This window comes from Ipomoea nil, unplaced genomic scaffold (assembly GCF_001879475.1).
Source record: "Ipomoea nil cultivar Tokyo-kokei standard unplaced genomic scaffold, Asagao_1.1 scaffold3321, whole genome shotgun sequence".
Classification (NCBI taxonomy): Eukaryota; Viridiplantae; Streptophyta; class Magnoliopsida; order Solanales; family Convolvulaceae; genus Ipomoea; species Ipomoea nil.
This window is the reverse complement of record NW_017619749.1, coordinates 5429426-5443769: the sequence shown is the minus strand read 5'-3', so window position 1 is coordinate 5443769 and position 14344 is coordinate 5429426. Positions and strand designations below refer to the sequence as shown.

Sequence of the window (14344 nt, the reverse complement as noted above, 5' to 3'; positions counted from 1 at the left end):
ACACTGAGTAAAAGTCTAAACTAACTACACTATTCTATAACAACATTGACTATTACAATTGCAACATAATAAGAATAATAATAATAATATAACTAACACACCCCCTCAAGCTGATGGTGGGTGCAACACAACATTCAGCTTGTCCCGCAGAGTAGCAAAGCGTGGAGCAGGTAATGGTTTGGTGAGAATGTCTGCTAGCTGATCTGTAGTAGAAACGTAGTTGACGACGAAATCTCCGGATGCAACCTTATCTCGGACAAAATGGTAGTCAATCTCCACATGCTTCGTACGTGCATGGAATACCGGATTAGCGCAGAGGTAGGTAGCCCCAAGGTTATCGCACCACAAGGTAGCTGGTTGACCAGAATGTAACCCAAGTTCACGTAGTAAGGAAACCACCCAAGTAACCTCGGCCGAAACATCTGCTAGTGCCTTATACTCCGCCTCGGTAGAAGAGCGAGCAACAGTACGTTGCTTCTTCGATAACCAGGAAATGAGATTAGACCCCAAATAAACTGCAAACCCACTTGTGCTCTTCCTATCTATTGGACACCCGGCCCAATCAGAGTCCGAAAAGGCATGTATAGTAGTCGAAGAGGATGGTATTAACCGTAACCCGTAGTGAATCGTGCCTTTAATGTAACGTAGTACTCGCTTAACCAGACCCCAATGATCAACTGTTGGCGCATGCATAAATTGACAGAGTCGGTTCACTGCATAGGACAAGTCTGGTCTAGTAATGGTGAGGTACTGTAAAGCCCCCACGACGCGACGATATTGTGTCGGATTGTCAAACAGCTCGTCAGAGGGAGTAACGGCCTTGGTGACCGCAGCCGGTGTTGCCAGTGGCTTACAGTCAATCATGCCCGACCGACCAAGCAAATCAGACATATATCGGCGCTGTGAAAGAATAATATTATCCCCATCGGTCACTGTCTCGATCCCTAAGAAGAAACCTGGCGCTCCAAGATCTCGGATTTTAAAGACCGAGGCAAGACGATGTAATAAGTCACGAACCAAAACAGTGTCATCGCTCATCATAATAATGTCGTCTACGTAAACCAGTAAGTAAACCCGAGAAGCCCCCTTAGTATAGTAGAACAAGGAGACATCGGTTTTAGAAGCCTTGAACCCCGTAGAAAGTAAGAAATCCTGTAGCCTTTTAAACCAGGCTCGGGGAGCCTGTTTGAGGCCATAGAGAGACCGTTCAAGTAAACAGACATGACCAGGATTAGTTGGATCCTCGTACCCTGGGGGTTGTTTCATATACACGGTTTCTGCCAGATGCCCGTTTAAGAAGGCATTGTGGACGTCTAACTGACGTAGTGTCCACTTGTTTGACACAGCAAGAGAAAAAAGCATACGCACCGTGGTAGGTTTGACCACGGGGCTAAACGTGTCAAAGAAATCCTCCCCTGCTACCTGGTTGAACCCTTTTGCAACAAGACGGGCTTTATAACGCTCTACCGAGCCATCGGCATTGTGCTTGGTCCTGAATACCCACTTACACCCAATAATATTCATATGTGGTTCCGGTGCCACCAACCGCCAGGTATGGTTATGTAATAGGGCATTAAATTCTAGATCCATCGCCTCCCGCCAATGAGAGTGCCCAACTGCCTGGGAGTATCAAGATGGATCAGTAGTTACTGTTAATGCCTGAAACGGCTCACTTGTACCTTTAGTCATATGTCGGAGACGCATTACATGATCCCGGCTTACAGGCTGATTTCGAGCCCTACGAGCTCGTGGCTTGGCAGGTGCGGTGTGAGTAATGGCCAAAGGTGGCGGTATACTAGCCAAGGGCATAGGTTCAGGACCTGGTGCCGGTGCAGGTGCCGGTGCAGGTGCCGGTGGTTCAGAGTCCGGTGGAGAGTACAGAATAATGGGCATAGAAGCCCAAGGCACCGCAGGTGTTGGCGGTGGTCCCTGCATCACATTGCCTGTTTCAAAAGGAAACACACTTTCGTCAAATCGGACATGGCGACAGATGTAGGTTTTCCCACTCGCCAAGTCGATGCATCTATATCCCCTAAATGAGTTTGGGTAACCTAAGAAGACGCAGGGTGCTGAGCGATACTCAATCTTATGCCTGTTGTATGGGCGTAAGAAAGGGTAACACCTGCACCCGAAGACACGAAGAAAAGTGTAGGGTGGTGGTGTATTATAGAGACGAGTGTATGGACTATTAAACTGAATAGCAGACGAAGGTAGAAAATTGATTAAACAGGTGGCCGTTTCAAAGGCGTAGTCCCAGTATTGTTGCGGGACTTTGCCTGCAGCAAGTAGAGCAAGCCCGGTTTCGACAATGTGTCTATTCCGGCGCTCCACACGGCCGTTTTGTTCATGTGTATAGGCACATGATTGACGGTGATTAATTCCCAGTGTTTGAAACGTATTGTGCAGTTTGTGGTATTCACCCCCTAAGTCCGACTGAATTGATTTGATAGAGCGCGAGAACTGTCGCTCTACCAGGACCCGAAACGAATCAAAAATTTTATAAATATCTGATTTCACCCTTAATGGGTAAAACCAGCAGAAACGGGAAAAATCATCTACAAACAGAACGAAATATCGAAAGCCAGTTGTAGATATTACAGGTGATGAACCCCATATGTCGGTAAAAACCAAATCTAATACATTTTCACTTTTATTTGGGACCCTATCTAATTTAAATCTTGCTGATTTCCCAAGATGGCAAGCTGCACATGACTCCACGGACTCGGCTTTATTGGACTCAACCGGACAGTTCTGTAGAATTTTATTTTGAACGAATTTGTGGGGATGCCCAAGACGACGATGCCACACAGTGGGTGTAGCACGGGAACTGACGAACGCGTGATGAGTCTGGGAAACCGGGAGCTTATACAGTTCGCCCGATGCACGACCTTTAAGAAGAACTGCTTTGGTTGTGGAGTCCTTCACAAAAAGCAGTCAGAATGAAATTCAAAAAAGACCCTGTTTTCAGACGTAAACTTGTTAACGGATAAGAGAGGAACAGACAAACTTGGTACGTGTAAAATATCAGACAGATATAAATTTTTAGATACGGAAGGAATTAATGCACGACCGACGCGTGAGATTGCCAAACCTGCCCCGTTTCCAACTCGTAGCACATCTGATCCCCCATACTCCTCGGAATGCTGCATCATACCCGCATCCGGTGTCGCGTGTGCGGTGGTGCCAGTGTCCGGGAACCAGCCGTCCGGACCTGAAGTCGACGACGCCAGAGCTTCCCCGGACACGGCCATGTGCGCCTGAGGCGGCTATGTACTGTATCGTTTAAAGCAGTACACAGCCGTATGGCCATGCGAACGGCAAATTTGGCACCTCGGATTCCCGTTACGGCCGCCACGTCTGCCACGTCCCTGTCCTCCTCGACCACCGCGCCCACGGTGGTTCTGTGTCTGCCTGCCGCTATTGTTCGGTGCTCGGCCAGCATACATCGCGGTCGCCAGAACACCGGGCTCAACCGCCGAGGGGTAATCATCTACGAGTATAAACTCGTGTGCCTGCAAATGGTCAGATAAGTGAGCGAGCGTTACCGGATTCCCGGAAGCAGTGAGAGAGGCCGCGATCGCTTTGAGTTCCGGTCTGAGCCCGCGGAACACATATAAATTTTGCTCCATTAAAGAGAGCGGTCTGCCAGCCTGAACGAGAGCCTCGTCAAGCATTTGCGCGCGGCCCAGATAATCCGCGATCATTGCATTCCCCTAGCGTAGCATCTGGAATTGCCCGAGGAGGCTCAGGCATCTCGCCTGACTGGACGAGCCGAGGGCCTGAGTTATCGACGCCCAGACTTCCGCCGATGTGTTGCGCCCAACCGCGAGATGGAGAACCTCATCTGACATCGCGGAAACAAGGAGAGACAAGATTGATTGGTCTTGTTTCTCCCATATTTTGAACGCTGGATTGGGAGTGACGACAACCGTAGCAGCCGCGGAAGAGGATTCGGCGGATGATGGCACTTCTATGGTGGTCGGCGGACACGGAATGGTTCCATCGACGTAGCCGAGCAGGTCCTGACTCCGGAGGAATGGGAGCAGTTGCGTACGCCAGAAGAGAAAGTTACGGAAATTCAGCTTCATGGACACAAAATGGTGCGCCCCGTTGAGAGGATTGGCGCTGGCCGGAGACGGAGAACCGGCGGCCGAGACAGTGCGTTCCGATGAGCTTGAAGCCATGCTGACGGAAGGTGGTGGTGAGAGGGGGTAAATTTAGTGGTGGAGAGAGATTCTACACCTGCTCTGATACCAGATGAAAGATGTGAATCGACAAATTGAATTCAACAATAGAATAGGAGCTACAAGTATATCAGAAATAGACCTCTAACTAACACTGAGTAAAAGTCTAAACTAACTACACTATTCTATAACAACATTTACTATTACAATTGCAACATAATAATAATAATAATAATAATAATAATAATAATAATATAACTAACATGGACAACACCACTATTAATACAAAGAGCAAATATGAAATGATATGGTGGAAGTATGTTTTATTAAGAAAAATTAGATCTCATGTTATATTGAGATTCCAAAGGTGGAAGGCTCTTTACAGGTCAGGAAATACTAAGAGTATTTTTTTTTTTTTTTATAGAAAAAGCTAAGCCCCTTCTCTTGAGGAATCAATTGGTTTTTATAGTACTATGCACAGAATCACGGAGACACATGTCGGGAATCTCACGATGATTGGTATGTGGCACCTAACTATATGTCTGTTAGGTCGGTTATACCATGTGCTTGTATTAAGTTGACTAAAGTTGATGGGACGGTGGAAAACACTTCATGAGTCGCTTGTTTGTTATAGTAGGTCTGATATCCCGACTCGACATACAGGTCGTCAGGAAGCGCACCCGCTAGGGTCATCTTGAAGTCAAGAACTATTAGATAATATCTGTATATTCTTATCTCCTATGTACTAAGTAAAATCCTAATAGAGTTTAGTTGTGTTACTCCGATGACTAAAAGTATAACTTAAAAAAAAATTAGGGTTATATTGCAACGTCAAAAAGTTAGAGTGAAATTGCAATGACTAATATGGAATAATTGAGAGACTACAAAGACAATTTTCCTTTATAAATACAGACACTTACATGAATCTAAACTAAATAAAAATAGAGAAAATATAACTTGGATTCTGAAAGAAGAAATATATATGGAGTACAAATTTTAATACACCTATACTAAGTAAAGTTCTAACGGGTTGGGTTTAACAGTTATGCTGCTCCAAGGATTAAAGTTACAACTTTTGAAAAGAATTGAAGTATATTGCAACATCAAAGAGTTAAAGATTAATATGATTAATAAAAAATAATTGATGAACTAAAAATATAATTTTTTTTATTAGATACGAACAATTATATGAATCTAAACTAAATAATTCTTGCGTGTCACAGAAAAAGATGGAAAAAAATAGAAACAAAATTCCGAAAGGAAGGATCAAAATGAGCTACTTCTACCAAGTTCATAAAAAATACCTACAACCAAGTGGCTTGTAGTCCATTGATATCCGGTTGGCCCCTTATGTAGGATGTCTTAGGTTCGAGGCTTGGTAAAGACGTATATAGTATATGTGGGTGTCCCCTTCTTTTGTAATAAAAAAAAACAAAAAAAAACCTACAAGCCAGTTAGCCAGATTGGGAGAATTAAAGAAACTAGCCAAATTAAACCCAATCTGGGTGGTTCTATGTTATATTTTCAATGTAATTGAAAAAAGGTTTTTTAAAGAATATAATTACCATTAAGATGGCAAGGATTTTCATTTTTTTTTTAACACTGAAAAAAAAAAAGTAATAAAAAATTGTTAGGCAGAAGTTAGTAAAGAGCAAGTCTAGCACTTTGACTCAAAAAAATGTATGACGGTACGGTATAAGAAAATAAATTTACGTCTTTACTACTAACTATAACTTTTGACGTAGTAATGAGCACTTGATCTTAACACAAACCAAACAACATACCGTCATTAATTAACCTAATCAAGTCAAACCATTCTATTTAATTTAGATGTCAATTTGCGAGATTTGATAGTACCATAAGTAAATAAAGGGATAAGATCGTTTTTATATGATGCAACTCTCTCTCTCTCTCTCTCTCTCTCTCTCTCTATATATATATATATATATATATATATATATATTTATTTATTTATTTATTTATTTATTTATTTGTATATTAGTGTTAATATAATGAAATATCATTTGGCATCTCTCAATTAATTAATAATAATAGCAAAGGGGAAATGAAATGACTTAAAAATGATGGGGGAAGTTGAATCACTTGTTTGCATGCTAATATATATAATGCAGTGGGTCCAAAAACACAATATAAATAGAATATTGTACACTTGCTAGGTAGGTAGGTTGTGCATGGATGACAATCAGTGTTTGTCTTCTACATATTGGCTTTGGCTTTGCAAAAACCTGACGACGAGGAGCACGGATATTTTCTGCATTATATATATATATATATATATATATATATATATATATATATATATATATATATATATGATCTTATCGTGTACGTTTGTGTGTTCCATTACGGGAACAAATTGACATCCTCGTGAGCCACAAAACCTAAACCCTAAATCTACCTTGTTTCTCTCTCATCATCTTCTACAGTTCTACTTCCATGTAAATAATATACACATATATATGATGAGTGGGGGTGGATGAATCAATGGCTGATTATTGTCTAGATTCATTATATGCAATCTTCAAACTAGACTAGCCACTTCATTTCCACTTTGTTTGATTGATGTATCTCAAACCTAATAATGTCTTTTACTATTCTTGGCCGTCTTTCCAGTTAACCAAGTTGTTTAATTTGGTGGTGGGTAATCACTAATCACCATTATGTTCCCTTCTATCACTTTTTTTTTTTTTTTTGTTTTTTTTGTTTTTGTTTTTTTTTTTTTTTTTTGTTTTTAATATTAATTATGTTTGATGCATGCAGACATTTTTTTGGTATATGCTTTGCAAATTTTATCGTAACTTTTCTCTAAAATCGATGATCTACAAAGTAGAATAATTTCTGCTTCCCTAATTTTTTCTATTAAGAAAAGAAAAATAGATTGTTCTGTTTTATTGTAATTTACCTAACTCATCTTTTGTATACGTACTACTGGCTGTATTTTGTAATTATACTATAAACATGTAATATATATGTGTGTTTACTTCTTAAGTTGCGTGATTTTCATTTTTAAAGTACGTGATTTGTGTGCTTAAGGTGCGTCACTGGTGAAACTTAAGGTGTGCGGGGTATACATAGAGAGAGAGAGAGAGTTAATTCCACTAGATGTTCTAGTCTTTGGTGTTAATTCTAAATTTAGTCCCAAACGTCCCAAACTTTTTTAGTCATTCTCATGACTTTTTTCTATTTTTAGTAAGGACACTTTTGTATTTTCATATTTTTGTTTTATTATTTTTCCCAGACTACTATTGTTTATTTTTAATAATTAAGGGCACTTTTGTATTTTCATATTTTTGTTTGGACACTTTTAGTCATTACTTTTTTCTATTTTCCGGTTTAAGTGGTTTAGAACATTAGGTAACCTCTGATTTTTTTGAATGCTACTGACTCTATTACATTGTAGTATCTGTTCAAACATACTTTCTCAACCTAATGAAGCACAAAGAGTCAACAACGCATCCATTGAGGCTCGATCTCATGACCTCCCACATGGGAGGTTAACCTCTGATTTTTACTAACCATATTTTTCAATCGATTTTTAGTGAAGTCCTAAATCAATTAAACCGGTTGAAACAAAAAATATAACAAAAGAAAAATATGAAGAGACAAAAATGTCCTTACTAAAAATAGAAAAAGTAAAGGACTAAAAGTGTCCACAAAATAATATGCCAGGATGTTAAATAACAAAAATGATAGTCTGAGACTGAATTTAAAATTGCCACCAACGATAAGGGAGATCTGGTGGAATTAACTCGATCTATATATATTTACAAGGGCAGTGGGGGAGGGGGCAGTTGACCCCCTGTGGATCCACCCCTACTCCTTGTAATTCTTTACCGGCTAAGGTCACAAAACAGTGTACACATTCATGTAATGGTAGCAGGTTTCTCTCATCACCCAAAATTTAATTTTTGTTTCTCAAACTCATTTGGGAGATGTGTTTCTGACCAGATAGTCCTAAATGATTTTTTTTTTTCTAAAATTATACATTTTTTAAAACCTTCATATTTTTGTCATTATTTTTTCATTTCTTATATATCATTTTAGTCACGTGCCTTATATGTTATGACTCCCATCAGAACTATGATATGTAGATTAATATTATCCTTCTATATAAGATGAACACAAGTTAAAATTTAAGGTGGGCTGAATTCTATAACATGTCTGTAATTATGGTTGTGTGTGAGAGAGATACAAAATTATGAACTTGATGTACAACAAAAATGAGTCTAACATAAAATATACATATTTAAATAATTTACCTTAAATTAGTTTGTACATGCTTAAATAATAATGAAGTTTATGCACGCAAATACTGAACCTTATGCATATAAATAATGAACCTTTAAGTTATTTTAATTTTATACTATTTTATTAATTAATGTTAAGGAAAGAAATCACTTATAATTTTTCTAGCAAATATTTTCTCTTGTAATCTTGGTTTCATTATTATTATTCTTATTGATTCTATTTTATTTTCACTTATTGGTTTCTTGTATCTTATAGTTTGTATATATAGGGGTGAACATCTTGTGTAATGGACAACAGAGAATAATAGACAGTTCATACATTTCTTTACAATTAATTATTATACACATTCAAATAATGAATATTGCGTATAAATATAACATATCTGAGGTATAAAAAGAATATGATCATGATCCACTTAATAAGCATGGTAAGTTGCCGGCTTACTCTTAGTCTAGAAGGCTTATACTTTTTAAGAAAAACGGAATTTTCTCAGCTCCTTCATTATTATATTAATGTCGTCCTCTAAATACATCCTAGCTAGATCATATATAATAAATTAAGTTAGTGAATAGCTGTGATGAGATAGCTGCATGGAAAACAACATATATACTGCATGTCACCTAGAGAGTTAACTCCCACGTTTTTCCCTGGACAAGTCTTCAACACATCTGATGTGTAACCCTTTGGTCCAAGAGCCTATTGTAGAAAAATAACAAGGAAACCTTAGCATACCAAGTCATCATGCCAAAGTCTAAAGATCGATCGAGCTCAAATAACCACATCATTTCAAACTCCCTTATATGCACTACAAGTATATATACAACCCACTTGAGGATATGATCTTAGACCATATATACCATTTTCACCTACCTCTATATATGTAGTATTTTCTGTCCAAATAACCTCCTCATGTAACATTAAATGTTTGAATTTTTGAGCTTCATAGAAAATTAAAATGATTACCTTACTTTTTCTATATAACCAATAGTGTTTCTATCTGTGACTTTATTGCCATGTTGGTCGGTAACGTGAAAAACTATTAAGAAAATAATTGAAATTGTTAATAAATATCATTTCTTGTGCGTCGCTTAGTGCGTTATATAAACTTATAGATGGAGGCGGAAAAAGGGATGAAATATATAAGAGGTGCCCGGCCTAAAAGAGCTTCTAGTTAGTTACTTGTGCAAATGACCTCAATACCTAAGCTCACAAAATTACTTAGGGAATCCACTATATACACCCAAAAGAAAAAGAAAAAGTTGAAACATAATTGCTATTTTGTTTTGTTTCCCCGGCCTGTTTCCACATCTCCCCACAAATGTAAGTTTTAAAGCATACACATCTGTGTAAATCAATAAGCATCATATCGTTGTCTCTGGAATTTGATTTGGCTATTTATTTTGAGCATGCAGTCCAAGCTTGAATTGAAATACTGTACAACATGATCCATGCAGTCTCCAGTAGTTCTCTTGAACATACAACTAAAAAGGGTTTCAAACGGACCCAAATAAGATCGAGCTTAGAAATATGGAATGGGATGTGATTTGGCCCAACAATACTGGAAATATTACAAGAAAAGGTAGACTTACCATCCATGAACCACCCGCTAGCTAGCTTTTTCTGGTCTGTCCCATATTTAAAAAAAAAAAAACCGGAAAGAGGAGAACAAATAAAAGAATAAATGAAAATTCACAATTTCAAATAAAAGAATACCTTGAATGCTCAGAAAGTTGATCCTCACATACCTATGCTACAAAATTTTCATAAAAACTTGTAAAAATTCATATTTGATTGGGATTGGATTTCACTTTTACTAGTTCTCGACAACAAAAGAAAAGCAAGTATATATATAAATTGACTTCTCATAGTTCCAACATACCAATCAAATTAAAGCTTTATACAAATTAAAATAGCAGAAGCATAAAGGATTAGAATTTGAAAAGGAAGAGAAAGTTTAGGATTTAGGACCACTCTCCATAAATCATAATGCACAACATCTAAAATGGAGGCTGATTGGTTAACATTCAAAAAAGCACACAGCCAAAAAATCAATTTATAATCTTATTTGTTATCCTTAAACAAGCTATATATGCATTATCTTTATCAACTTCAAGAACACAAAATTAAAGCAAGCAAAGATGAACAATATTGTTCTCAGTAAAATCTGAGAACCTCCAAATTTCAGAGAATTAATGAGCATTATCTCACTCCTTAACTTTCACATACAACAGATAGGGAGAATGGCTATCATCATATGCATAACTTTTTAATGTGATGCTTATCTATAACCACTGCACTAACAAGTTTTTTTTTTTTTTTTTTTTGTTTTTTTTTTGCCAATGGCAAAATAAAATTGGCCTCAATGGATGATCCTATGTATAGCTTTGCACCACCAGCCTCAAAACAAAATATAATTTTTCGTTACCATGCCCATTTTTAACTTGCTTGAATTGTTTGTTTTTATGTATGTGTTACGAACAGTGTAATGAAGAAATTTAATTTATACTGAACTCTCTTAATGGGGTAATTAAACTTCTTTCTTCGTCACTGACTGAGTTTTGGAATGCCTTTCAAATATAATAATCAAAAACTTCAATATACTTGGTAAAATTTTCTGACATGTGAAAATTCATAAGTTCAAACATTAGCAAGATCAGAATTACAATCACTTCAAGGAATGAATTATATTTGAGCCTGAAACACAATTTAAAGTTTCACAAGCAAGTTGAGGTTGTCACTGCTCAAATATTATCTATTGGTTCCATTCCTTGCAAACACTAAGGTCATTAATCCCCCAATATAATCTCTCTCCTTTAACTTACTAAAGTTAAAACATTCGTGTGTTAGTGTTTAGTGGCTATGATATTTTAATATAAAAAATAATAAATTACTCCTACTTAGCAACTAAACAGCAGATTCAATAATTGAATATGGTAGCAAAAATTAAAACTTCAATTCCAGCGAAATCATTAACACAAAAAGTAAATCTAAAAAATTATAAACAAAAAAATATATATATTACTAACTGCTCACAATATAATGATTTCCTGACTCTCTAATTCTTGATGTTTACTTTTTTTATTTTCTTTAGAAAGACAAATCATGTTATAGTAGATTAGTACAACAAATTTGAGATTAATGCATTTACATCAATATATTAACAAAATGCTTTGCAGGTAGACTCCACATCATTACTAGTACTGACTTGAAGGAGGTTAAAGATTTCGGGGCTCTATATATACATACAAGTAAGACAAAAATAACTAAGCTATTAAGATTTCTTCATAAATAAAACCCAAGACTATAGTATAGTATTTAAATCTTAGTGAGTACGTAGGAACCAGCAGCTAAAGCAGTTCATAAGATTGATACGATGCGGTTAAAAAAAAATACAAAAGATTGATACGATGGCCATAACTTTCAATATTTTAACTATGCAGCATATATTCATGTAATTCTTACCATCCCTTTTTTTTTTTTAAGAAAATATTAATTCTTACCGAAATAGTTTTGACCCTTGCTAGTGCAGAGATGCTCTAGACTTTGGAATGGATTTTAAATACTGAAAGAGTTGACATAAAGATTTGATTCCCACACTACTTTAATGCCCGTTTGGTTCACGAAATAGGCTGGGAATGGCATAGCATTCCCAGTAATAGGCCTATTCCTTTGTTTGGTAACCATTTCTATTACCAGGAATAGTATTCCTGGTAATAGCCTATTACCTCAAATAAGGTAATAGCTATTACTAGGGCCCCCTGGTATTAGTCCAAACGCTAATTTTAGAATATATTTTCTTTTTTACCCCTTTCTTTAACCTAATTTTTTTATCCTATATATAAATTTATCCTATTTCACCACCATCGTTGCCGCCACCACCGCCGCCGCCACCACCACCACCATCGCCGCCGCCACCACCACCACCATCGCCACAACCGCCGCCCCCACCACTGCCACCGTCGCCGCCGCCGCCACCACCACCGCCACCAGAACCACCACCCAGCATCACCACCGCCACCACCACCATAACCGTCGCCGCCCCCACCACTGCCACCGCCACCACCACCACTACCACCCCAGCACCACCGCGCCGCTGTCGCTGCCACCACTACCACCACCATCGCCCCCATCACCACCCCAGCACCACCACCACCACCACCATCGCCACCACCGCCACCACCATCGCCGCCACCACCACCACCACCGCCACCACCATCGCCACCATCACATATTTTTATAAGGGTATTTATGTCTTTTAAACATATTTCATTTCTATTTCTTAAATCAACCAAACACTGTAATATAATTCCTAAAGTCTATTCCTTCCGCGAACCAAACAATAGAATACAATTCCTATTCTATTCCTTGCCTATTCCATTCCTTATGGAATAGCATTCCTATTACCTCAAAATTCATTCCGTGAACCAAACGTGCTGTAAAGGACAGCCAAAATTCCCAATATATCATATCATCTCAATTAGGGCCGGTTTTTCCATTTTTGTGGCCTGTTCCGGTAAATAAATGAGGCCATACCAAAATCAAAATCCTTAAAATTAATATCTTAATTTTTTCTAATCTATATTATTCTAATCGAATATCAACCAAGGAATTGGTCCCACATGTTTCTCCCTAATGTAGAATTGGTCCCACATGTTTGTTTCTGCTCATATGAAAAATTTCAATAGTGTTCTGCATTGATACATATTTACATGTATTTGAATGAATATTTAACAAATTTTGAAAGGATTAAAGAAATAGTAACAATTTTATTATCTAAATATATAATTAGAAAATTTTATCCGTGCATCGCACGTGCACGCGCACTGCACGGATAATTGGACAATTATTTGTTCGAATTCAAGCAAGAATAACATTAAAAAACATAATTGATACAACTCATTTCATCAATTGCATTGTATAATATTCGTTGTATTTTAATAAGAGAAAACAGAAACATAATTAAGATGATGAAGTGAGTGTATGTATGTGTAGCTTGCTGGCGTGTATTGCAATCTCAGCAGAGAATACCAATCATTGAGGGAAAGAAGAAAGATGTTGTATTGATGAACATAGTAGTTGCTTATTACAGAGAGGAAGATGATAGAAAAAAGAAATGGAGAATTACAAATCTGTTTTTATATAAAGTCTGTAACTGCATCTTACAAAATACATTTTGGATGAGCTGGACACAAGTTAACTAGCTAGCCTTGGAACCTTATAGAGCCTTTTGATGGGTTCTTGGAGAAGTATGGTGGTGATGATGTTGATGGGTTTGTTGTTGGGGTAATTTAGGAGATCACAGAGATGTTAATGTACCTGTCTGGACTGTTGGTGGGAAGACCAGATCAGAGGTCGCCGGATCTCCTATCGTCGTTCGGCACTGTTGTTGCTGGTTCGTCGGAGCATCACAGGAGGTCGCCGCCATCCGCACAATGCACGATGACTGCCGGAGAAGTCTGCTTCACTGTGTACTTGATAGATGGTGCCGAGAAACCCTTATGCATCAAAGATCAGTCTCCGAAGTCGAAAACCACCTTGAAGGCCGTCCGAGAAGAAACCACGCCGCCTCACGCCCAAACTCTAAAGCGGAGGGGAAACCCACCTAGAACTCTAGAAGAAGCACTTGCTGCTTGAGAAAGGTACTGCCCGGATAAATGCAAGCTAGCATCCACAAGCAAAAGCCCAACTAACAATTATTACTTGATCCACGTACAAGAGAGTATTGCAATCTCAGCAGAGTATACCAATCATTGAGGGAAAGAAGAAAGATGTTGTATTGATGAACATAGTAGCTGCTTATTACGGAGAGGAAGATGATAGAAAAAAGAAATGGAAAATTACAAATCTGTTTTTATATAAAGTCTGTTTTTATAATGCCTGCCCATGTAGAT

At 37.8% G+C, this 14344-nt stretch overlaps 1 protein-coding gene and 1 long non-coding RNA gene across 2 annotated transcripts; both read right to left on the bottom strand.

Moving 5' to 3' along the window:
- Positions 1 to 3266: 3266 nt before the first annotated feature.
- LOC109169838 lies at positions 3267 to 3704 on the bottom strand. The gene has a single exon (XM_019318727.1). It carries the CDS (start codon positions 3702 to 3704, stop codon positions 3267 to 3269), a length of 438 nt encoding a protein of 145 aa, XP_019174272.1.
- Positions 3705 to 9124: 5420 nt separating this feature from the next.
- LOC109170463 lies at positions 9125 to 10058 on the bottom strand. The gene is made up of 3 exons (XR_002052444.1): positions 10043 to 10058; positions 9417 to 9489; positions 9125 to 9149 (listed from the first exon to the last, which is right to left on the bottom strand). It is a non-coding gene; the product is annotated as an uncharacterized LOC109170463 (long non-coding RNA).
- Positions 10059 to 14344: the final 4286 nt, after the last annotated feature.

Excerpts from the sequence above, each read along its gene's own strand:
- LOC109169838 (XM_019318727.1), bottom strand. The coding sequence starts at position 3,704 with ATGATCGCGGATTATCTGGGCCGCGCGCAAATGCTTGACGAGGCTCTC.